At 44.7% G+C, this 26,807-nt stretch overlaps 1 protein-coding gene across 1 annotated transcript in view; it reads left to right on the plus strand.

Annotated features, from left to right (window-relative positions):
- The window catches only part of SHCBP1L (SHC binding and spindle associated 1 like), a 79,872-nt gene that overhangs the window by 22,029 nt on the left and 31,036 nt on the right, over positions 1-26,807 (plus strand). Inside the window, exons 4-5 of the mRNA XM_075833125.1 lie at positions 12,217-12,303; positions 14,009-14,227. Coding sequence (XP_075689240.1) covers positions 12,217-12,303; positions 14,009-14,227 — 306 coding nt within the window. The remainder of the gene's footprint in view (positions 1-12,216; positions 12,304-14,008; positions 14,228-26,807) is intronic.

Raw genomic sequence — 26,807 nt, forward strand, 5'->3', positions numbered from 1 at the left:
GCTCCTATCCTACTTTGACGACCTTACAGTGTTAAGGTCTCCCCCTAGAATCAAAAACCTAGTGCGATCCTGCTGGAGTTGGGTTTCCAAATGACCAAAAAAAACAGTGTTAACCGTATTTGGGCCATACACATTATGAATACTGATGGTTTCCCATGCATGCTCCATCATCAGATGGATCAAACGACCCTCGTCATCCCGCTCCTGGGACACCAGCGTAAACGCAAAATTTTTATGTACCAAAATTATAACTCCCGCCTTACCCTCCCTTGCCGACGAGCCAAAAACCTGACCCACCCAGAATTTTTGCAAATACTTAAACTCCGGCTCGGTAAGGTGAGTTTCCTGCAATAGGGCCACATCTGGGTGCAATCGTTTCATGTGTCGCAAAAGTTTGGTCCGTTTCTGTGGGGATCTCAGCCCTTTAACGTTCCAAGAGACTATTTTCATGTTATTGGGCCGTGTATAAGATGAGCTAAAGTGCCTAAAAGTCGTGCTAAGTTCGGGGAGTCAGATCCGTCCTTTTCCCAGAGCCATATATAAACATTAACAACATAACCAAAACCCGGCTTATAAGCCAGAACCAAACTCCATGTCAAGGCCAACCGGCCCTTATCTAACAAAACCATAAAATCACCTACGGCAAGGGTTAGCAACCCCTAAATACCCACTGGTGTACGTGACTTCACTTTTTTCTGTTATGTCAAAACACGCCCCTCCCTCCCCCTCCCCCCCAGCCTGCATATATGGCTCCTTCCATGAGGAAGTAGCACCTGCCCTTGCCACCTCATTACCTCTTTGTCGCCTGTGCACACTTTTATACATTCCCATATCGTCAATTTAACAGCCTAGAGTCCGTTTGGATTATATCCTCACATGTCCACATGAATCTTGCTTCGCCTCAAGGTTTCCCTACCTCCTTTTCCCAGATCTCCTACCACAATTTCCCCCAGTCCGCCATCTGTGACAGATATAACTAATCCCTTGCGTGGGGGAGGCATTGTATCATTCCCGGTCGATCCCGCCCACAAGGAAAAATCTCAGAGCCTGATCTAACTCCCTCACTAATCCCCTATAGTGAAAATGCAGGGAAATACCAGAATGCATACATTTCAACCTTGGAACATTGTATTATTATAACAATAGGTCAACTGTTGACCGGCACAGAGTGCCGTATAAGACCGCCAAATATCTCCCTCCAAACTTTCAAATTATCTGTAAACTTATCTGTAGCCGGTCGGAATCTGCAATTGGTCTACAGCGTCCACAAAATCATCCTCACATCAGCTTAAATAAAATGTGCTGAAAAGGACTTCGTCCGTCAATCAGGAGACGTGGATCGGGTGCGGTCCCGCGTTCGCCTCTGCGGTTTCGGAGAGTCCCCTCCATTTCCGGCTCGACCCCCCCGGGATCTTCCAGGTGTGGGCATTAAAGCTTCTGCCCAGGTTCGCTCCATATTTAGTCGGTTCCGTTTGGCTTCTCTCGACTTGCGATTTGGACTGTGTACTGGACTGTGACGCTCCTCTTGCTGGGGTCTGTGCCTACAAAGCTCCGTAAGTGCGTCCTCCGCTTCCTGTGGCGTGGTGAAAACCTTGTTCCGCCCGTTCTCTTGAAACACCCGCAAGATGGCTGGGTACTGCAGGTTAAAGCGTATTTTCGCTTGGAACAGCGCGGTGCAGATCTTGCTGAAAGGCCGCCTTCGTTTTGCAACCTCCGCCGAGAAATCCTCAAAAAGGAGCACTTTCATGCCCATTATTTCCAAAGGACGCGATCTGCTGCGGAATGCTTTCATGAGTGCCACCTTGTCATTGTAATCCAACAACTTAAAGATTACTTGTCTGGGACGTAGCGAACTCTGGTCGTCTGTTGCTGGGAGGTTTCTGGGGTCCGGCCCCACTCTGTGCACCCTCTCCACCCGGCAGGGACGGGGAAGACCTAAAGCTTCTGGCAATGTCCTCTCACACACTCGTTGCAAATCAGAAGATATCACCGCTTCTTTCAGCCCCACCAGTCGCAGGTTGCTCCTCCTGGAGCGGTTTTCCAGATCCTCCACCTTGTCCCCCAACTGCGTAGTAACAGACAGCACCCCTCTAAGTTTGCATTGCAGACGCTCATTTTCATCCTCCAGCAGCGTCATACGCTGTTCTAACTCATCAGCTCTGATAGTGACTTGTGCCAGCTCCGCATGCACGCGGTTTAGGGAATCTTGCACCGTTTTTTCCAGCGCCTTTTGCAGGTCTGGCGCTATCTGTTTGGCTACTTCACGGGCCAGGGCTACATAATCAATGGCTGCAGGAAGAGCGGACATTATGTGTTCTGTCAGGCTTGAAAGCTGGGACTGATGGTGCTGCAGCTCATCTTCCTGTGTGTATAGCAGGGTCGCAGTGACGGGAAGCGCCGCCATCTTACCTCCCTTTACCACGGCCGCGGCTGAGTCTTCCATGGCTGGCTTCTGCGCGCTTCTGAGGAGGTACCTGTCCATACAGGCCCAACCGGTGATGTTTCCGTGTGCAGGGCTGGTGACTTCACCGCTGATTGTCGTCGCCGAAGCGACTATTTTGAGCAAACAGGCTGGACGGGAGAGGGAGCTCAGTCACTCGCGTCCTGCATCCCCAACGCCGGAACCGGAAGTCGATCACTGTTCTTTACCAGGTTCCAGTTTGAGCTCCATTATCGCCCGGCCGACAAGAATGTGAGGGCCGATGCCTTGGCCAGGTCTTTCGAGACGGAAGACACCATGGAGATTCCACAGAACATTATTGATCCGTCTTGCATTGTCTCTGTCAATCCCCTGCAAAGTTGTGGACATTCCTCCTGGGAGGACTTTTGTGCGCCTGGCTGATCGTGGAAGAATTCTCCACTGGGGACACTCCTCTAGACTGGCAGGTCACGCGGGGGTCCGTAAGACCCGGGATCTGATTGCTCAACATTTCTGGTGGCCACGCTGCCCAAGGACATTATGGACTTTGTTTCTTCCTGTTCTGCATGTGCAGCCAAAAAGGCCGCTCACTCCAGACCTGCTGGTCTGCTTGAGCCATTGCCTGTGCCCAATGCTCCCTGGCAGCATATAGCTATGGACTTTATTACGGACCTGCCTCTCTGTGCCGGATGCAGTACTGTCTGGGTGGTGGTGGATCGATTTTCGAAGATGACCCACTTCGTTCCCCTGACCGGTCTTCCTTCTGCTCCTTAGCTGGCCAAGCTGTTCATCCAACACATCTTCCACCTGCACGGCTTGCCGCAGCATATTCTGTCTGAACGGAGGGTTCAGTTTACCTCAAAGTTCTGGAGAGCCCTCTGCGGACTCCTCGTGTGAAGTTGGACTTTTCCTGAGCCTACCATCCTTAGTCCAATGGTCAGGTAGAGAGGATCAATCAGATCTTGGAGAACTACCTACGCCACTACATCTCCAAGCAGCATGATGACTGGGTGCAGTTGCTCTCATGAGCTGAATTCTCCTACAATAATCACACAAGCGAGTCTACAAGGAATATACCGTTCTTCATTGTCTACGACCAGCACCCATCAATTCCTCTCCCAGTATCGGATACTTCCGAGGTACCAGCGGCTGACTCCGCTTTTAGAGACTTCCCGCAGATCTGGCAGCAGACTTGATCCTCCATCCTAATGGCAGTCGACCGCATGAAACGGAGGGCGGACACAAGGAGAAGAGAACCTCAGTTTCTTCCTGGCACGAAGGTCTGGCTGTCTTCTAGGAATAACTGACTAAGGGTGCCATCATGCAAATTTGCTCCCAGGTTCCTCGGACGCTTCTAGATCCTACAGCAGATGAACCCTGTTGCCTACAAGCTTTGGCTGCCTCCTACCCTCAAGATCCCCAACTCCATGTCTCCCTCCTGAAGCCGGTAGTTCCGAACCGCTATACCAAAACTCCTGCGGTTGCCTCCAGTGGTCCTTCAGACACCTTTAAGGTTAAGGAGATCGTGGACACCAAAAAAGTGAGAGGAAATACTTTTTATTTGGTGGATTGGAGGTGGTTTGGTTCTGAAGAGATGTCTTGGGAGCCAGAGGATAACCTCAATACTCCTACTCTTCTGAAGAAGTTTCTCTCTCGCTCTGGTCCCAAGAAGAGGTGGCGTAAGAGGGGGGATACTGTAATGTCTGTGGCTGCGGGCCGTCAGCTCCAATCTCCCTCTGACAGCCGCAGTCACGAGTCGGCAAGTGCTGGCCCCAGCCTCCTCCTCAGGAGACGCCAGCGCTCGCTTCCACTCACCTCAGCCGGATCCCGTAGAGTGCCCGCGCACGCTCATGCCCGCTCTTAAAGGGCTAGCGCGCGTACCGGACTTTTGATGAACTTTGAACCCGTGAGTACCCTGGACTATAAGAGGGGTCCAGCCCCCTGCTTCAATGCCTGAGCGTGGTTGATTGTTTCTTAAGTTTGTCTATGTGATGGCCTCCCAGTGTGTTCCTGTTACCTGCATTCCGTACTATCCTGGTCGAGTACTGTGCTGTGCCAAAGTCGTGTCGTGCTGTAGTCCACGCCTGACCTGCTTCACGTCGACTTACCTGCTGCCTAGTCCCAGCCGAGCCTGCCTTGCTGCTGTCTGAGCTGCCACAGGTACCTATACGAACTATAGACATTGACCTGCGCCCTTTGAAATATAAGGACTTACCAGGTCAAGTAGAAAGTTAGGCGTCATAAATCAGTGTTCAACACGCCACATAATATATAGGTAACATAGCAAAACTTCATTATATCATGAGAAACTTGGAGAAAAAGAAGTTATTACGCCACAAATGAGTAGAAAAAATAGCAGATTTTATTAGGACATACAACACAATATGAAATCTAAAATTCAAAGACGGATCCGAATAAAAAAGGAACACAGTGTGGTGGTTACAAAAACATTAGCAGTCTCTAGGGGTATTGAACCCACCATGGCACAAAAATAAACCTAGGCACTAAGTTGAAGTCCAGCATAGGTCATGCCTGACATAATCTAAGCGAGATAGCAGCTACGTAGTTGTAAAGTGATGCTAACATGTAAGTCTATGAAAGTATTTAAACACAGAGAAGATCGCTAGATAGGTTATGCATGTATACAAACACATTCAATAGTGTCAGTGCCAGCGAAAGAAAGTAGAGTAGCAGCGATTCATATAGATCACAATAAGTATGTACCTTGCATACAAATATGTAAAGGTGGGCTTACCCATAGAAATAGGTGTAGTGAAGGCACCACACTGTAGCCTGAAAACGTGACGTTTTCAGGCTACAGTGTGGTGCCTTCACTACACCTATTTCTATGGGTAAGCCCACCTTTACATATTTGTATGCAAGGTACATACTTATTGTGATCTATATGAATCGCTGCTACTCTACTTTCTTTCGCTGGCACTGACACTATTGAATGTGTTTGTATACATGCATAACCTATCTAGCGATCTTCTCTGTGTTTAAATACTTTCATAGACTTACATGTTAGCATCACTTTACAACTACGTAGCTGCTATCTCGCTTAGATTATGTCAGGCATGACCTATGCTGGACTTCAACTTAGTGCCTAGGTTTATTTTTGTGCCATGGTGGGTTCAATACCCCTAGAGACTGCTAATGTTTTTGTAACCACCACACTGTGTTCCTTTTTTATTCGGATCCGTCTTTGAATTTTAGATTTCATATTGTGTTGTATGTCCTAATAAAATCTGCTATTTTTTCTACTCATTTGTGGCGTAATAACTTCTTTTTCTCCAAGTTTCTCATTGACCTGCGCCCTGTTGGCCAGCTGCCTTACCGCCAAGGCGGTACGGCCCAGTGGGTCCACAGACCCTTTGTGAGAAACAGTGGTTTTTATTTTGAAAAACGATCATTTTTGAGCAAGTTATGAACAATTTTAGATTTATGCAAATTGGTTTCTTAATGACCAACTATGAGGTTTTTCACTTTTTACCAAGTGGGAATTGTAAAGAGAAGTGTATGATGCAGACCAATCAGCGTCATACACTTCTCTTCATTCATGTTTAGCTACCCACTGGTAGCTGAGAGCAGGGAGATTTAACGGCTCCCTGCTTTGTTTATTTATTCTGATGCAGCGCCATGAAAAGGCGTATACATCAGAATAAAGCACATTAGTGGCCGCCGTGAAAAGGCATATTGGCGGTCATTAACGGGTTAAATCACCTGCACCAAAAAACTTGCAAGACTTGGGAGGCTGCCAGCACATATGCGGAGAACTGCCCAGGACGCCAAGTCAGTGTGACGACTGTAAAAACTGTGTATTCGTTGCTCCAATCGGAGCGCCAAGCCATGGCGGAACAGACAAGCAAGTCAAGTCCTCATTCTTTGGTTCATCTTTTGGAAATGTGGATTTTGTCCGTATTTGTTTATTTTCCGTCAACTGTATTGTACAACGCACGTATGTATAATGTCAATTGTTTATTGTTCTGAAAACTAATAAAAAGATTTTTGAAACAAAGAGATCCTGCTGCAACATCACTCCTCACCGTTTGCTTGCTTGTCCATTATCAAATTTCCTGCTGTTTAGCTGAGGGACAAGGGGTTCATGTATACAGCCAAATATATATTTATGTTACCAACCCTAACACTTCTTGTATACAGAGTGAGGATAGAAGTTGTTCCAGAAAGCCGAGGGACGTGGGATACCCTAAGTGTACAGAAACCTGGTGCATATATGATAATTTTATAGCGTACCTCGAATTTTATAACCAATTTCTATAAATCCATAGTACAAGCAAATATATCAAACTTTGTAATATATCTTATTAGAGAAAAATGCCTCTTTCTCCACTTATCAGGCTCCTTTCTTCCGCCCTCCCCTTCTTAACTGTTCAGGGTAACGCTGCCCCTAGAAGTCTATGCAGAAAGGAGGGGGAGGAGCTTTATTTATTTTTTCTCCTTAGCTGCAGATGGGTTGTTAACCTGGACTACCAGCCTAGTTAACCACCTGTGAGTGCCAGGAAACCAGGCAGTTCTCTGTACTGCGATTCCCTCACTGTCAGTCACCCAACCTATTTTCTGCATCCACACTATATGTGCAAGGTTACTGAAGAGGTGACCCTATGTAAACCAGAAAACTGCGGAGGGTAAGTATAAACATATTTGGAGAAAAAGAAGGATTGATCCAGCGCTATTTAGTGGTTAAAAGGGAATCCGTGTTCCCACTTTTATTGGCATAGAAAAATAAGTAAAATATAAAGATGCAGTATCGAGGTGGTTTCAAAAGGGCAAATGCCCAAGCCTACTCGTTTCGAACACTAGCCGTGTTCTTATTCATGGCAGAAAACATAATATAAACATATTTCATCATAGAACACACAGTGACAGCCCCATTACCTTCCCATTACTTGTCTAAGGGAATAAAGGGGGCATTTCTATTTGGGTAGGAATACGTTTTATGGCCATTTATGTGTTTGGGGACTGTCTTAGTCACTTCCCATGTTATCCCTGGACTGCTGCAACATGCGCTGCTCCTTCCAGCAATGGTGCCGGCTGGGCCTCTTAAACTTAGCCCCCGGCTTCATAGTTGCCTAGGCTGCAAATTCTTGTCACGTGCCTTTTCCCGGTCTATCGGACTGCTTGGTCCATGGCTCTAGCAGTGTAGGAGGTAGACTCCGCAGTTGCTTCAAAGCACAGGCTTCTAGGGACAGTCTTTCCTGCTGCATCTGTTCAGCAGCTTAAAGGGAATGTGTCGCTAGAAATTTTTTTTTTTTTAGTTAAACAGTTAGTATATATATGATTACACATTGTTCTAATTTTTTTAATTTTTTCACAAGTCCGGAAATATTATAAATTAGATTCTAATTTATAAAATTTCCATGTGCTGGTCACTAGAGGGAGCAATTCCCAAAATTGCAGCATTGGCATGTGGTAAAGCAACCTCATTGCTTTATGCTGCAAAATTCGAGAAGACACACTCGCTCTAGTGTGCTCAATTAATCCCCCTCCTTTATCCTGGCTAGTGCCAGGAGAAAGGAGGGGGTTGAATGTTCAAACCTCCTACACTGTGTGCCGCCATTTTTTGAGCGAATGCACAGTGTAGTAGGCTTACATACAGTTTTAATCACACAGTAAAACACGAACATACACAAACATAACTTACCTGCTCATGCCGCTGCCGCTGCTCCTTCCGCTCCGTCCGCTCCCTCCGCTCCTAGTCCTTGCTTCTGAACATATGTCCGGAATCCGCGACCGGAAGTAGTCATCTTACTGTCCGGCCGCGGCTTACGGTCCACATGAAAATCGCGCCGGATGTCGCTCGGCCGAAGACATACACCATAGTGAATGGAACGGCTCCCGTTCGCATTCTCTATGGGGATGTATGTGCCGTATTCCATCTGTGTATGTGTCGTTAATTGACACATACAGAGATGAAAAAAAAATGGCAGCCCCCATAGTGAAGTAAAAGTAAGAATAAAGAAAAAAGTAAAACACAAAAACACAAATAAATAAATGTATTTTAATAACACACTAAAAGCAAATTTATATAAAAAAATATTTTTTCGCGACACCTGTCCTTTAACCTCAGGATCGCTCCTGCTGTTCCAGCAACTTTACAGCTCCTCCAGACTGTTAAAGACCTCCTTGACGTCCTCTGTAGCTTGACTGGCAGTACATAGCACCTCTGGGACCTGTGCGTTATTTTTTCCACTGTTGTTCCACCAGCAGTCAATCTCCGCTCAGACAATAATTTTACAAATTAAGAATGACTCCTCTACCCCCTCTCAGGAAGCGCCCCTATACCGTCAATGGCACCAGAGGCAATTAAAATCATAAATCATAGCGAGTTTGAGGAACTCCTATATGAGTAAAGGAAACACCCTAACATGTGCCTGATAATTTGAATACACCGTATCTTTTCCAGTGAGATTTAGTTTCAAAGTGGGCTGATTCTCCTTCAGTGGATCCCCCTGTTTTACAGTTGTCTAAGGCCCCATGCACACGACCGTGCCCGCAATCACGGCCCGCGATTGCGGGCACGGCCGGCCGCTGACTGACAGCCGCATTTTCGGGCCGTGCTCCCATACAAAGTATGGGAGCACGGCCCGCAAAATGCGAAAGAACGGACATGTTCCATAATTCCCGGAACATTTCCACGGCACTGACACCCTTCGGTAGTGCTACGGAAAGGTGTCAGTGTTCAATGAAAGTGAATGGCTCCGTTTTTGCGGACCGCGATTGCGGTCCGCAAAAACTGAGGTTTTTTATGGTCGTGTGCATGGGGCCTGAAAGTGCTACCATCTCGCTGTAAGACGCAGCATCCCTTAGTTATTCTCTTGACAAAACTTTGGACTCCCAGGCGAAGTCTGCCTTTGTGCGAGCAGGTTTTGTCCTGGGCCGAACATTTGCCTCTACCTGGGTTAGGGTAAAACGACTTCAACTGGCTATCTTGGAAGGAGTGTCGCAGGAGGTTCTAGCTAATCTCGCTCCTCTGGTCATCCATGCTTCAAAATAAGTATTTGAGGCCTCCCTCGTGTCAGCCCATTTTGCTGCCAGAGCATGGGCCAACAATCAATTTGGTTAAATTCTTGGGCAGACCCTTCTTCCAAAAAATCCCTAGCTGGACTGCCTTTTGTTGGGGGCAGAGTCTTCGGAAAATGTCTGGATACAATCAATTCTGAGGCTACTAGTGGTAAGAGTTTTCTTCTGCCTCAGAACCATCCGTGACCTCTGCAGCCATCTCTCTGTTCTCAAAGATTTCTATCCTTTCCCAAATTTTCCTTTCTGAGCTCATTCTCCTCCCAGAAGTCAGACAAGAGATCCACATGGACTCTAGACGTCCATCGTTTAAGCACAAGCCTGCTTGGCAACAGCGTCCAAGGCCCCAGAAGTTCTCCTGTTCTAAGACATCTTTAGCCTGAGGGTGTCTCCCCACCCGACGACTTGTTTTTTCTAGAACATATGGCCAGCTTATGTGGACGATGCCTGGGTTTGGAATGTAGTGTCAACAAGGTACGAAATAGATTTTTAGACCCTTCCCCCAGGTGTTTGTTTTTCTGTCGACTCCACCTCTATCACTACATCGCGCTTCTGCTTTATTCCAGGCTGTTGATTCTCTTAACCTCCAGGAATTGATCATGCTAGTTTCTCAATCAGAACAGTTTTAAGCATTCTGCTCAAATCACAGTCCCCTTAACCCCTTCCCGCCGCAGCCATTTTTCAGATTTTCTTTTTTGTTTTTTCCTCCCTACCTTCCAAAAGCCATAACTTTTTTTTATTTTTCCGTCAATATAGTAAAAATGTGGGCTTGATTTTTGCGGGACGAGTTGTAGTTTTTCGTTGCGCCATTTATTGTGCCATGTAATGTCCTAGATAACGGGAAAAAAATTATTTGTGGGGTAGAAAATGAAAAAACAGCGATTCCTCCATTGTTTTTTGCGCTTCGTTTTTACAGAATTCACTGTGCAATTAAATCAATATGTTAACTTTATTCTGTGGCTCAATACGATTACGGCGATACCAAATATATATAGTTTTTTCAATATTTTACTACTTTTATAAGTAAAAACATAAGTGTAAAAAATAGCATTAATTTTGTGTCGCCAAATTCTGAGAGCCATAACTTTTTTATTTTTACATCGATTTAGTGGTATGAGGGCTTATTTTTTGCAGGTTAAATAATTATATATTGTAATAGTTCCGACTTTTACGGATGCGGCAATACCAATTCTGTTTTATTTTTTTTATGTTTTTACTATGCTCTAGGGGGAAAATGGGAAAAGTGGGGCTTTTTTGAACTTCTATTTTTAAAAATTTTTTTTTTATAAAAACCTCTTTATTTTACTAATTTGTAACTTTTTTTTTTTTATTAGTCCCCCTATGGGGCTTCAATCAGCGATCGTTAGATCGCTTTCACTATATACTGCAATACTAATGTATTGCTGTATATCGTGATTCTGACAGGCTCCTATTAAGCCCTGCCGGAGGCAGGGCTTAATAGGAGCACAAAGATGGCAGACATGGGGGCCTTCGTTAGGGCCCCAGGCAACCATAGAAACCATCGCCACACTACGATTGCATTGTAGGGGGTGCGATGAGCTGTTAGAGGGGGCCGCCCCCCTCTTTCTAACGATTTAAATGCTGCGGTCGCTATTGACCGTGGCATTTAATGAGTTAAACTAGCGGGATCCCGCTCGAGCAAGTGTTGGCTGTAACATACAGCCGACAGCGGCATCGTACGGAGCGGGTTCACTCCATGAGCCCGTTCCATACTTCCCCTACCCGACTTTGGCATATGGATATGTCAAATGTCGGGAAGGAGTTAAAGGACGGATCGGTCAGATCTTTAGTGGATCTAAAGAGAAACAGAACTGCTTAGTTCGCGTTCGGAGGTTTCACATTGGAACCCTGACGTCATTGGTCACATCGCTGGAACAACACTAGTGTTTCCTCCGTTTCGCTGTCGGATCTCAACGTTTCCACTTTCCTTTGGTCTTTTGACGGCTCCAAGGACCTTCACCAAGGTCTTGACAAATCTAATGGCACTCCTCTGCACCAAGGGAGTTGCTTTCATCCCTTAACTGGACGATCACTTGGTGAAGACAAACTTTTCAGCCTCAATATCACACTGGACACATTAAAGAGATTCGGGTTGATAATCAACAGAGAGAAGCCCTCCTTAAGTCCAGCTCAGCACGTGGAATTTCTGGGAATGATTTTCAACACCAGGACAACCAAGTTTCATCTTCCGCTGGATAAGGCCATATCGGACAGTGTGGCTCTACTCCAGTAATACTCTCTCTCTTCCAATACCTCTATGTATTCAGGTGCTATTCAGGATGGTATCCACTTTTGAGGCCATTCCCTATGCGCAGTTCCACACAAGGCCTCTCGAGGGAGATCCTCACGAGCTGGGACAAGTATCAGGACACACTCACTCATTCTCCTATCCTCTCGGGTTCATCAGGAGTTAATCTGGTGGGAAACTTTCCCTGCCATTTCTCAGTGCTTTATTCTGATGCAGTAGCCTTCATTGTTCTGAAAATGGCCATCACACGGATGTGTGAATATAGCCTAACAGGGATTGTATGTCACAAATTTCTCCCAGTCATGTTTATACCTCATCTTTAATCCTCAATTGCAAGAAAATAGATATCTGACATGAGTTTTGTTTTTAGGCTGTACACGCTATGATGTTGGGTCAATTGGATATTTTGCTTTATTAATTAATTATTTTTACGAATAAACCTTTCGTTTTTTGCTAGACCAATATTTATATATGTTTTTTTTGGTTCTAGATTCTTTTTTGATTATCTTTGGAGAGACTGGGATGACGAAGAATGCTGTGACAATTACGCTGTTCTCATTGAAGAAAGGATCAAATTGTAAGCATTAAATTTTTGAGATTTGATTACTCCGTTTTTATTTATCTCTGCCCCATTTGGAAAGTACACCCAGTAAAAGGTAGGAGAGATAATCCTCTTTTCCAGGTGCTTTGTTGGCTAACTATCATCTCCGATCCCAGACGCCGTTATGTCATGTGATGTGACCACACTGTGTCTGCCAGATTCCTACAGCGTATTCTGTGTGGACCAGAAGTCACTTTCACTATGTATTCCTATGAGATGGCTCAATGTGAGTCTAATAGGAATGCATTGAGAAAGTGACTTCCGGTCCACACAGCAAAGGCTGTAGGAATCGGGCCGCCACAATGGGGTATGTGACATAATTTCAGCCGGGATTAGAGATGATAGTTTGGCAAAAACACACCTGGTAAAGGGAATTACCTGCCCTACCTTTTACCAGGTGTTCTTTCCAAATGGGGGCAGAGATAAAATGTTTTTACTGTAGTGTTCCTTTAAGATTGACTATATAGTAAGCAAAGATAAAATCTACTATTTTTGTGATGTATCCTCTTTAAAGGAGTTTTCCTTATGATTCCACATGATATGCCATAAATGACTGATAGTTGCGTGTCCCACCTTTGGGAATCACACCTATCAAAAGAACTGGTATTCCCGTTAGAACCCTCCCCCTTCCCCGTTTGCTGATTTATGCTAGCCTTTTTCCCTATAGAAAATAGAGGGCTGCTTGCTCAGCTCTTTCCGTAACTCCCATAGACTCGAAGACTGTGAGTTAGCCAGGACCCTCTTTCTCCTGGTAGGTCAGGGTTATGGAGGGTAACATAAATGTTTAAGCTGGGAATACCCCTTTAAAGTGGTTGTCTCACGAAAAACATTTATCACCTATTCGATGTATGATTGCTGCAGGTCTGACCGCTGGGACCCCCGGTGATCATAAGAACAAGGGTCCCGTGTTCCTCTTTTGAATGAAGCGGCGGTTACCGTGCACACTATTGCTCCATGGGACAGACCGAAATAGCCAAGCGCAATATCTTCATCATTCTCATAGAAAATAAATGACGCATGACTGCCACTCCATTTAAACGGGGAACACGGGATCAGCATAGAATAATGAATGCACCTTAAAATTTTAATATCAACATTTTCACTATTGATGCTGAAAACCCACAAATTTGATTAGCTCTATTGTAATTAAATTGAGCTATGTGCGAATCCGCACAGATCCATACCGCAAATCTGTCCGTACTGTAATTCTGTAATAATTGGCAGTTTTTATTCTGCTGATTTTGTCTTAGGCCCTGTTCACACAGAGTTTTTTTGCAGGCAGATTTTGACCTGCCTACAATTTCTTGCAACAAATTTCACCGCGTTTTTCGCCCTCGGTCATTGAGCCCCACGGGCAAAAAAAACAAACGCTTTCTCTGCCTCCCATTGATTTTAATGGGAGGCCAGAGGCGGAACCACGGCAAGAAAAAGCATCCTGCTTTTTTTTACCGCGAGCGGCTAAAAACAGCCGCGGGAAAAAACTCATCCACCTCCCTTTAAAATCAATGGTAGGCGGTTTCTGATGTTTTTTTGCCGCTGATTACGACGCAGTTTCCGCGTCAAAATCAGCGCAAAAAAAACTGAACTGGGCCATATGTCGTTTTTTGTGACACAAATAATAAATAAAAGTATCCATGTAAACAAAAATAAATAAATAAAATAGTGACATTTACTGCTGTAGGTATGGTGACATTCAAGATGGAAACATTCCTCGCCCTATTGCCCTGCGTTTTAAGAGAACACTTGAGAAATACAGGAACAAGCGCTTAGAACAAATTGAATTTCAGAGTAAGATAAAGGATGACCCTTCAGTTTCAGAAGCTATTGAATGTTGGAATCAATACTATGAAGTCCAGATGTTAAGTGGCTTATTGAAAATTTGGGAAAATCTGAGACTCAGGTAGGAGAAAATTCAAGAGAGCGATCATGTGAAACACCATGTGACTTTACACTGATGTCATTATTTGAATAAGGCCCCATTCACACAACCGCTAAAAAACTCTAATTGCGGACCCGTTCGGTACTATTGGCCACGCACACCTTTCCGTATCGCTACGGATAGGTGTCCGTGCCGTAGAACTGTACCGCAAAACATAGAACATGTTCTATCTTTTGCGTTTTACGGGCCATGCTCCCATGAGGCCTAAGTCTGTCATAGTTTCTTATTAAAGGGGTTGTCTAGATTAGAAAAAAAAATCTGCAGTTTTTCCATAAATACCTCAACATGCCCTAAGGCCTCCTTCATACACAGAATGTTTATTGCAATTTAAACTGCTTAAAAAACACTTCTATCAATGCCAGCGTTACTTAAATGTAACATGCGATTTTTATGGTGTTTTTAGTGGCATTTTTGGGGGCATTTTCATTTAGTGGAATTTTGTACATGCCTTTTTTTTATGGCGTTTTTGAAGTCCTATAGAGAATCCTATGGGAAAAATGCCTGAAAAACACCACACCCAGAGCATGCTGTATTTGGAATAAAACGCTACTGACCATAAAATTGCATCTAGAACGTCACAAAACAAAACACAGTTGTATGTATTGCATTTGATATTTTACTATAGATTTTAATGTAGCATCTCGCTGCACTAAAAAAACGCCTCTAAAAATGCAGCAAAACGCTGTGTGTCTGTGTGAATCCAGCTTTGAAGAGATTGTTTATTGCACATACCTGCATTTTAAGCAGAAGTGTCTAATTTATTTCTTTTTGACAACTATATTTATTGACAACATATGGACTAATTTTTCCCTTCATATTCATAACAGGTAAAATTAAGAGTTCCATGTCTGAAATGCTTTTACTCTGTACTGAAGAATAGTGCTAATAAACCCACTATGTTAGTAAGACCATTCATACCTTTCTCCATTCTTATCATGTATATTTCTGGATTTCAACTGAAATATATTTATAATAACTCATAGTACTGGGAGTTCTTTGCCATTTATAATTAATAAATGTGTTCTGAAAATATTTCACTTGCTATTTTGTATGCTGTTAAATCATAGACATTTCATAAAGAGATAAATGAAAGCCCTAAGTAAATGTTATTTATTTTCATACCTCTTAACGGAAGTCATAATTAACCCCTTCCCTCTTTAGCCACTTTTGACCTTCCTGACCGAGCCTCATTTTTCAAATCTGACATGTGTCACTTTATGTGGTAATAACTCCGGAATGCTTTCACCTATCCAAGCGATTCTGAGATTGTTTTCTCGTGACACATTGGACTTTATGTTACTGGCAAAATTTGCTCGATATGTTCAGTATTTAATTGTGAAAAACACCAAAATTTAGCGAAAAATTGCAAAAATTAGCATTTTTCTCAATTTAAATGTATCTGCTTGTAAGACAGGCAGTTATACCACCCAAAATTGTTGCTAATTAACATCCCCCATATGTCTACTTTAGATTGGCATCGTTTTTTGAACATCCTTTTATTTTTCTATGACCTCACAAGGCTTAGAACTTTAGCAGCAATTTCTCACATTTTCAAGAAAATTTCAAAAGGCCATTTTTACAGGGGCCAGTTCAGTTGTGAAGTGGCTTTGAGGGCCTTATATATTAGAAACCCCCAAAAAGTCACCCCATTTTAAAAACTTCACCCCTCAAAGTATTCAAAACAGCATTTAGAAAATGTCTTAACCCTTTACACATGTCACAGGAATTAAAGCAATGTAGAGGTGAATTTTACAAATTTCATATTTTTTTGCAGAAATAAATTTTTAGTACAATTTTTTTTATAACACAGAAGGTTTTACCAGAGAAATGCAACTCAATATTTGTTGCCCAGTTTCTGCAGTTTTAGGAAATATCCCACATGTGGCCGTAGCGTGCTACTGGACTGAAGCATCGGCCTCAGAAGCAAAGGAGCACCTGGTGGATTTTGGGGCCTTATTTTTGTTAGAATAAATTTTAGGCACCATGTCAGGTTTGAAGGGCTCTTGCGGCGCCAAAACAGTCAAAATCCCCCAAAAGTGACCCCATCTGGGAAACTACACACCTCAAGGAAATTATCTAGGGGTACAGTGAGCATTTTGACCGCACAGCTTTTTTACAGAAATTATTAGAAGTAGGCCGTGAAAATTAAAATCAACATTTCTTCAAAGAAAATGTAGGTTTAGCGATTTTTTTTCTCATTTTCACAAAGACTAAAGGAGAAAAAGCACCGTAAAATTTGTAAAGCAATTTCTCCCGAGTAAAACAATACCCCACATGTGGTAATAACCGGTTGTTTGGAGACACGGCGAGGCTGAGAAGGGAAAGAGCGCTATTTGGCTTTTGGAGCTCAAGTTTAGCAGGAATGGTTTGTGGAGGCCATGTCACATTTACAAAGCCCCTGAGGGGACAAAACAGTGGAAACCCCCCACAGGTGACCCCATTTTGGAAACTACGCCCATTGAGGAAATTATCTAGGGGTATAGTGAGCGTTTTGACCCAACAGGTTTTTTGCATAAATTATTGGAAATAGGCCCTGAAAATGACAATCTACATTTTTTCAAAGAAATGTAGGTTTAGCTAATTTTTTCTCATTTCCACAAGGACTGAAGGAGAAAAAGCACCGTAAAATTTGTAAACCAATCTCTCCCGAGTAAAACAATGCCCCACATGTGGTAATAAACGGTTGTTTGGAGACACGGCAGGGCTGAGAAGGGAAAGAGCGCTATTTGGCTTTTGGAGATCACATTGAGCAGGAATGGTTTGCGGAGGCCAGGTCACATTTACGAAGTCCCTGAGGAGACAAAACAGTGGAAACCCCCCACAAGTGACCCCATTTTGGAGACTACACCCATTGAGGAAATTATCTAGGGGTATAGTGAGCTCTTTGACCCCACAGGTTTTTTGCAGAAATTATTGGAAGTAGGCCCTGAAAATAAAAATCAACATTTTTTCAAAGAAAATGTAGGTTTAGCTTATTTTTACTCATTTCCACAAGGACTGAAGGAGAAAAAGCACCACAAAATTTGTAAAGCAATTTCTCCCGAGTAAAACAATGCCCCACATGTGGTAATAAACGGCTGTTTGGAGACACGGCTTGGCTTAGAAGGGAAAGAGCGCTATTTGGCTTTTGGAGATCACATTGAGCAGGAATGGTTTGCGGCGGCCATGTCACATTTGCAAAGCCCCTGAGGGGAAAAAACAATGAAAACGCCCAAAAAGTGACACCATTTAGGAAACTACACCTCTTGAGGAATTCATCTAGGGGCGTAGTGAGCATTTTGACCCCACAGATGTTTCATAGAATTTATTAGAATTGGGCAGTGAAAATAAAAACAATCCTTTTTCTTCAATAAGACGTAGCTTTAGCGCAAATTTTTTCATTTTCGCAACAAATAAAGGAAAAAAAGAACCCAACATTTGTAAAGCAATTTCTACCGAGTACTGCAATACCCCATTTGTGGTCATAAACTGCTGTTTGGGCACACGGCAGGACTCAGAAGGGAAGGACCGCCATTTGGAGTGCAGATGTTTCTGGGCGCCTGTGGGCCCAAAACAGTGGAAACCCCCCAGAAGTGACCCCATTTTGGAAACTACACCCCTCAATGCATTTACCTACGGGTGTAGTGAGCATGTTAACCCTGCAGGTGTTTTGTAGAAATTAGTGTGAACTCGATGTTGCAGAGTGAAAATGGGATTTTTTCCACAGATATGTGGACAATATGTGGTGCCCAGCTTGTGCCACCATAACGAGACAGCTCTCTAATTATTATGCTGGGTTTCCTGGTTTTAGAAACACCCTACATGTGGCCCTAATCTCTTGCCTGGACAGTCGATCAGGCTCAGGAGTGAAAGCGTACCATGTAAAATTGAGGCCTAATTTGGCGATTTACAAAGTATTGGTTCACAACTGCAGAGGCTCAGATGTGAAATAATAAAAATAAACCCCTGGGAAGTGACCCCATTATGGAAACTGCACCCCTCAAGGCATTTATTAAGGGGTGTAGTGAGCATTTTCACCCCACAGATCTTTTCCATAAATGAATACGCTGTGGATGGTGCAAATTAAAAATTTATATTTTTCCCTAGATATGCCATTCAGTGGCAAATATGTCGTGCCCAGCTTATGCCACTGGAGACACACACCCCAAAAATTGCTAAAAGGGTTCTCCCGGGTATGACGATGCCATATATGTGGAAGGAAACTGCTGTTTGGGCACGCTGTAGGGTTCAGATGGGAGGAAATGCCATTTGGCTTTTGGAGCGTGGATTTTGCTTGGTAGTAGTTTTGTTTGGAGTCTTACTGGTGTTTCCGTTTATAATGTAGGGCATATGTAAGCCGGGCGGAGTATATAAGGGGCATAGTCAGGTGGTATAATAACGGGGTAAAAAAAAACAATAAAATAATCCATAGATGTGTGTTACGCTGTGAGGCAATCCTTTCCGCACAGGCTGGTGTCGCACTGATAAATGGTGTCATTTCTTATCCCCCTTTTGGTCCACACTCCGCGCCTTTGTAGTTTGGGGAATTTTGCTGGGAAAGTGTTGTCCTGGTATAATACGGGCACCGTCGCTTCCAGCGGATATGTTTGGGCCCTCCCTTTCCTGGTTCCCTAATTTTAGGTCCTTGATAAATCGCCTCTTCAAACAGAAGAAATGTTCCCCTCGGGCACAACTGCATATTTTTTTATTTCCTGACTTATTGGAGCCATAACTAATTTTATTTTTCATAGACGTAGCGGTATGAGGGCTGGTTTGTTGCGGGACGAGCTGTAGTTATTATTGGTACTATTTTGGGGTACATGCGACTTTTTGATCACCTTTTATCCTATTTTTTGGGATGCCAGGTAAACAAAAAAACGCAATTCTGGCACAGCTTTTTTCGTTTTTTTTTATACAGCGTTCACCATGCGTTATAAATTACATGTTAACTTTACTCTGCGGGTCAGTACGATTCCGGCGATACCTAATTTATAGAACTTTTTTATGTTTTACAACTTTTTGCACAGTAAAATTACTTTTGTAAAAAGAATGTATTTTTTCTGTCGCCAAGTTGTGAGAACCATAACTTTTTAATTTTTTTGTCGACGGAGGTGTATGAGAGCTTGTTTTTTGCGGGACGAGCTATAGTTTTTATAGATACCATTTTTGGATACGTGCGACTTTTTGATCACTTTTTATTCTAATATTTGTAGGGCAAAGTGACCAAAAAACAGAAACTCTGGTAACGTTTTTTACGGTTTTTTTTTACGCTGTTCACCGCGTGCAATAAATAATATAATATTTTGATACCTCAGGTCGTTACGGTCGTGGCGATACCAAATACATATGGTTTATTATTATTTTTCAATAATAAAGGACTTGATAAGAGTAAAAGGAGGATTGTGTTTTATTTGATTACTTGAAACTTTTACTGTTTTCAAACTTTTATTTTTTGCACTTTTTTTTACACTTTTTTACACTTTTTTATACTTTTTTTTACACTTTTTCTCAAGTCCCACTAGGGGACTTGAAGTTCCAACGGTCAGATTTTTTTTTTTCTAATACATTGCACTACCTATGTAGTGCAATGTATTAGATCTGTCAGTCATTCACTGACAGCAAGCCGATTAGGCTTCGCCTCCCGGCGGGGCCTAAATCGGCTTCCGTAATGGCAGAGCAGGAGACCATTGTGTCTCCTGTTGCCATAACAGCAGTCGCCAGTCCCGATTGCCTGTCAGGGCTGGCGATCTGCTAGTAACCGCTACGATGCAGCAATCGCTTTCGATTGCTGCATCGAAGGGGTTAATGGCAGGGATCGGAGCTAGCTCCGGTTCCTGCCGTTACAGGTGGATGTCAGCTGTACAGTACAGCTGACTTCCACCGCTGATGACGCCGGATCAGCTCCTGACCCGGCGCCATCTTGCCGGCAGCTACGGAAGCCGATCAGGCTCCGCCGCCGGGCGGATCTTGACCGGCTTCGGTGCTAGGCAGACCGGGAGGCCAGTATTAGGCCTCCGGTTGCCATTGCAGCCACCGGAACCCCGGCAATTTCATTACTGGGGTTCCGATGAGCTGCAAACACCTTAAGTGCAGCGATCGCGTTTGAGCGCTGCACTTAAGGGGTTAATGGCGGGGATCGAAGCTAATTTCGGTCCCCGCCGTTACAGCCGGATGTCAGCTGTAAGATACAGCTGAGATCCGGTGATGATGGCACCGGCTCAGCTTCTGAGCCGGTCCCAAACATTTGGCGTACATGTACGGCAAGATGCGGGAAGTCAGTACTTTCCATGACGTACATGTACGGCAAATGTCGGGAAGGGGTTAAGCATTCATGCATTACTACTGGTACTTGTTAGAATGTAATTACATTCCTAAAGTATATATTTCTCTAGAGTTCAGAGTCCACATTTTGGTAAACGTGTGTGAATATGATAATTTATCATCGCCAATCTCTGATGGATTCTTATCAAACTTTTTAAATATAAGCAATAGTTAATCAATATTTGTGGTTGTAATCATTAGATCTTCATAAGGCATTTTTCTTTACAAATAGGAACCTTTCACTTTATTATATAGTTATATTAGTAATTTGGTTGTAATGTGCACAGCCGTGGACGTCCTGCTTACCTGCCCCCCGACATTCGCGGTCATGGACAAGTGAGTGCCGTGCGGCATCTCCCTCCTGAGAGACGCCGGCACTCACTTTCGCATCGCTGCAGTGGTTCCCGTAGGGTGCACACTCGCACTTGGCCTTAAAGGGCCAGTGCACACACGAGAAAATCTGTATTTAGCCCATGATCACCCTGGACTATAAAAAGGGCTCTGCCCTTTCATTCATTGCCTGAGCGTTGTGTTTACCAGTGTTAGTCTTGCAAATGGTCCCTTAGTGTTGTCCTGTTCCCAGTGTTCCCCTGTCCTGCTACCTGTATCCCGTGCTACCTTTGTTCCTGTGCCTTAGAAAATAGGAGTCGTGTTGTGCCCCCGGTCACGCCTGCTATGTTACACCACGCCTATTGTTGCTGCCAAGGTCCCGTCTGTGCCGAGCCTCCATTATTGTCTGAACGACTACAGGTACCCTTGTGCTTGAACTATATATCTATACATTGACTTGGTACACTGTTTGACCAGCTGCTGTCCCGGTACGGCCCAGTGGGTCCACATACTCACAGATCGTGACAGTACGTTTAGGCCATGGACCCCGCTGGTCAACCCAAGACCTTGATGACATCACAAGCCATGCAGGCGGATATGCTAGTCTACTAATTACGACAGGACCAACTCCTCCAGGCGGTGAATGACATTATACATCGGCTGGATGCGCAAGCTGCAGTTATCATGGCACCTGTTCCTGTTGTTCCGGCTGTTCCTCCTGCTACACCGCTTGTCAGTACCAGTGCTGACTCCCGATTCTCGCTGCCACTACCTCCTCGCTATGACGGAGACGCGAGGACCTGCAGGGGATTTCTGAACCAGTGCCATATCCACTTTAGTCTACATGCCAGAGCATTTCCTACTGATAGCGCAAGGATCGCGTTTATAGTTTCAATTCTTACTGGCAAGCCCCTAGCATGGGCAAATCCTATCTGGGAAAGTCGGGGACCGGAGACCCGTGACTTCGAGTGTCTTACAGACTTTTCGCACGGTATTGGAGGAACCTCCGTGGGCAAGTACGCCATTCAGTTCCGCACCCTGGTGGCAGAGCTGTCCTGGAACAACGAGGCTTGGTGGCTACATTCTGGCAGGGACTGTCTTCTAAAATTAAAGACTAGTTTGCTGCTCGTGATCTGCCACCTACCCCGGATGACCTCATTCTTCTAGCCACCCAGATTGACATGAGGATCCGGAAGCAATCCCAAGAGAAAAGATTCCCTAGGCTAGCTCCTACCTTCCAGCAATCCCTGTTGCCCTCACCAGTTGTTCCACCAGAGGAGCCTATGCATGTTGACCGGCTCAAACTGTCTGCCCAGGTGAAACACCGCAGACGCACTTCGGAACATTGTCTGTATTGTGGCCATGTTATGCGCCTCTGATTGGTTGGAGGGACAACCCTAGGTGAAATGGCACTAGATAGAAAGTTCTCCTCTAAACTGTTGATTCCTGTCACCATAGTGTCTGGTGAAAAGTCGCACCGGGTCTCTGTCTATCTGGACTCTGGGCCTGCAGCAAACTTCATCCAAAAAGACCTAATCGATCTTCTCCAGTTGCCTACAATTCATCTGGAGACGTCTTTGGCTGTTGCCTCGGTGAATGCACTGCCTCTGCCTGACCCGATTGTATCTGAAACCAAGCCACTGAAGCTCCAAGTTGGAGCCCTCCATTCTGAACTAATTTCGTTTCTCGTTTTGCCTAAAGCCGTCAACCCTGTCCGACTGGGTCTGCCTTGGCTCCGACTCCATTCCCCCAGTCCTAGACTGGAATTCCGAAGAGGTTCTCCAATGGGGCTTCAAATGTCGCAGCCACTGTCTATTACAGATCCATTCTGTCAAGCCTCCTCTGCCTCAGTCATTGGCAGGATTACCCCCTCATTTCTCAGTTTGCAGATGTCTTCAGCAAGAAGGAGGCTGAGACGCTACATCGGGCTTATGACTGCCCCATTGAACTGGTTCCAAAAGCATCCCCTCCCCTTGGACGAGTATACCCTTGCCAGAGACTCCGTCTATGTCGGCCTATATCAAGGAGAATCTGGAGAGGGGTTTCATACAAACCCCCCCCCCCCCCCCCCCCCGTAAAAAAGACAGATCTCTTTGGCCTTGCATTGACTATTGTGGTCTCAATCAAATCACGGTCAAGAACAAATATCCGTTGCCACTAATTTCCGAACTGTTTGACTGCATACGAGGAGCCAGGATTTTTTTATAAATTAGACTTACGTGGGACTAACAATTTGATCCGAATCCGCCACGTTGATGAGTGAAAGACTGCGTTTAACACTCGAGACGGGCACTACAAATACCTGGTGATGCCCTTCGGTCTGTGTAACGCTCCCTCGGTCTTCCAGGAATTAGTCAATGATATCTTCCGAGATCTTCTCTATGTCTGTGTTGTGGTCTATCTCGATGATATTCTGATTTTCTCTCCAGATCCGACGACTCATCGGAGGCATGTTCGTCAAGTTCTTCTGCGTTTAAGGGAGAATCGTCTGTATGCCAAGCTGCAGAAGTGCGTCTTTGAAAAAAACTCTGCTCTTCCTGGGCTACATCATCTCGGATCAAGATTTCAAGATGGATCCTGAGAAAGTAAAGTGCGTCCTGAAATGGCCACGTCCTCCATACATCGTTTTTTGGGATTCGCCATCTTCTACTGGCAGTTTATCCTAAACTTCTCATCATTGACGGCTCCCATCTCTACCCTTACCAAGAAGGGTGTGAACGCCAAGGTGTGGACTCCAGAGGCAGAATCTGCATTTAATAGCTTCAAGAATGCCTTTACCTCATCCTCAATCCTCCGTCATCTTGACATCTCTCGACAGTTCTCGTTGGAGGTCGACGCTTCCTCTGTTGGTGTGCAAGTGCACTTCTGTTCCAGAGAGGCCTCAAAGAAAAGACCGTGATATGTGGCTATTACTCGAGACTTTTTTCCTCCACAGAGCGCAATTACTCTATTGGGGATCACTCTATTGGGGATCGGGAGTTACTGGCCATTAAATTGGCTCTGGAGGAGTGGAGACATCTGATAGAGGGCGCAGCCCACCCCATCCTGATATACACTGACCACAAGAACCTTACATATCTCCAGTGGGTTGGCAGACAGGAGGAGAATCCTTTGCTGAGGACACCGCTCCAAACTGGCCGGACACATGGGGGTTCGTAAGACGCGTCATCTGATTGCTCGTCATTTCTGGTGGCCCACGCTGCCCAAAGACGTTGTGGCATTTTATCGCTTCCTGCACGGTGTGTGCTTCCAACAAAGTTGCTCACTCCAAGCCTGCTCCAGCCTTTGCCTGTGCCCAATGCTCCCTGGCAGCATATAGCAATGGACTTTGTCACAGACCTTCCTTCCACCACCCAGACCGGTCCACCACCACGGTCTGGGTGGAGGTGGACCGGTTCTCGAAGATGGCACATTTTATCCCGTTGACCGGCCTACCTTCTGCTCCTCAACTGGCAAAGCTCTTCATTTAGCACATCTTCCGATTACATGACCTGCCCCTTCATATAGTGTCTGATTGGCGGGTTCAGGTCACCTCGAAATTCTGGAGAGCCCCCTGTAAACTCCTAGACGTGAAGTTGGACTTTTCATCAGCCTACTATCCCCAGTTCAATGGCCAAGTTGAGAGGATTAACCAAATCATGGAGAATTATCTTTGCCACTTCATCTCCATGCGGCATGATGACTGGGTACAGCTTCTTCCTTGGGCCGAGTTCTCATACAACAACCACACAAGTGAGTCCACTGCTTCTACAACTTTCTACATTGTGTACGGCCAACATCCATGAATCCCTCTTCCTGTTCCAGCTACATCCCAGGTACCCGCAGCTGACTCTACATTTGGAGACTTTCTGCAGGTCTGGCAGCAAACCTGGTCCTCCATTCTGCAGGCAGTCGATCGCATGAAGCGAAAGGCGGATACTAGGAGAACAGAGCCGCCTCAGTATATGCCGGGTACCAAAGTCTGGCTGTCCTCTAGGAATATCCATCTAAAGGTGCCTTCCTACAAGTTTGCTCCTAGGTTCCTCCGACTCTTTGAGATACTACAACAAATAAACCCTGTCTCCTATAAGCTTCGGCTGCCCCCTACCCTCAGAATCCCCAACTTCTTTCATGTGTCCCTCCTGAAGCCTGTGGTCCTGAACCGCTATAGTAAGACTCGTGGTCCCCAGTGGCCCACATCGGTTAATCTGACATGTTCGAGGTTAAGGAGATCCTGCACTTCAAAAAAACCAGGAGGAAGAACTTTTTACTTGGTGGATTGAAAGGGATTTGGTCCAGAGGAGAGGTCCTGGGAGCCAGAAGAGAACCTCAATGCTCCTATGCTCATTAAAGGGAAGGTGTCATTAATTATTTTTATTTTTTTTATCATATTGCTTTTAGTATGATAAAACAAATTTTTTTATTTATTTGTGTTCGTGTGTTCTACTTTTTACTTTTTTCTTATTTTTACTTCTCTATGGGGGCTGCCATTTTTTTTTCATCTCTGTATGTGTCGATTAACGACACATAAAGAGATGGGATACGGCACATACATCCCCATAGAGAATGCGAACGGGAGCCGTTCCTTTCACTGCTGCGTACGCCGTCTGTGTGGAAACGGTGCATGCACCGCTCCCACACAGACCAAAACGAAGCTCGTTAGCAGAGCGAAATCCGGCGCCATTTTCATGTGGACCGGAAGCCGCGGCCAGACAGTAAGATGACGACTTCCGGTCTCGGCTTCCAGCCATATGTTCAAGGAAGTGAAGGCGCAAGGAATAGGAGCGGAGGCGGCAGTGGCGGCAGGAGCAGGTAAGTTATGTCTGTGTATGTGATGTGTGTATTATGTTCGTGTTTTACTGTCTGCTGAGCCCTGTATCTAATCCTCCTACACTGTGCATTCGCTCAGAAAATGGCGGCACACAGTGTAGGAGGTTTGAAGATTCAAACCCTTCCTTCTCCTGGCACTAGCCAGAAGAAGGGAGGGAGGATTGTGTGAGGACACTAGAGCGAGTGTGTCTACCCCAAATTTGCAGCATAAAGCAATGAGTTTGCTTCACCACATTGACCATGCTGCAATTTTGGGAATTGCTCCCTCTAGTGACCAACACATGGAAATGTTATAAATTAGAATCTAATTTATAATATTTCCTGACTTGTGAAAAAATTAAAACAATGTGTAATCACTTAAATAATAATTGTTTAACTAAAAAAAAAAATATTTGTAGCGACACATTCCCTTTAAGAAGTTCCTCTCTCGCTCTGGTCCCAAGAAGAGGGGGCATAAGAGGGGGAATACTGTGATGTCCACAGCTGCGGACCGTCGTGCTTACCTGCTCCCTGACATACGCGGCCATGGACAAGTGAGTGCTGGGCACCATCTGCCTCCTGAGTGACGCCGACACTCACTTTCGCATCGCTGCCCTGGTTCCCGTAGGGTGCTAGCGCCCGGCCTTAAAGGGCCAGTGCATACACACATGAGTAAAATCTGTAATTAGCCCATGATCACCCTGGACTATAAAAAGGACTCTCTTCAACACTATGGACTTTAGTTACCTTGCTCTGACAGAATCCAAAAATGATGTTCCCAGATTCAGATTGCCATTCACTTCACGATTAAAAGTTATTTCCCACACTTGTACGAACTTGCTGTAATCTTTCATTTTCAGCCTAATCAGTTGTAATGGTTTATTCCTCTTTTATTGTGGCCACATAACTTTATGTGTATTCAATTCCTAGTTGTACAGTTTATCTTCTCTTGTGTTTATCTCTTTTCTTTTGTTTTATTCCCCCTCTAATTTCTTGATACTATTTACCTTTACCCGTCATTGAACTGAAATAGCGAATTATGATTGATATTTTATGATAAGTTATTTGTTCTCTCCAAAAATCCTCAAAAATGTAACAGCGTTCCATATGTAAAACAAATTAT

The sequence above is a fragment of the Rhinoderma darwinii genome, chromosome 7, assembly GCF_050947455.1.
Source record: "Rhinoderma darwinii isolate aRhiDar2 chromosome 7, aRhiDar2.hap1, whole genome shotgun sequence".
In the NCBI taxonomy this organism is placed as follows: domain Eukaryota; kingdom Metazoa; phylum Chordata; class Amphibia; order Anura; family Rhinodermatidae; genus Rhinoderma; species Rhinoderma darwinii.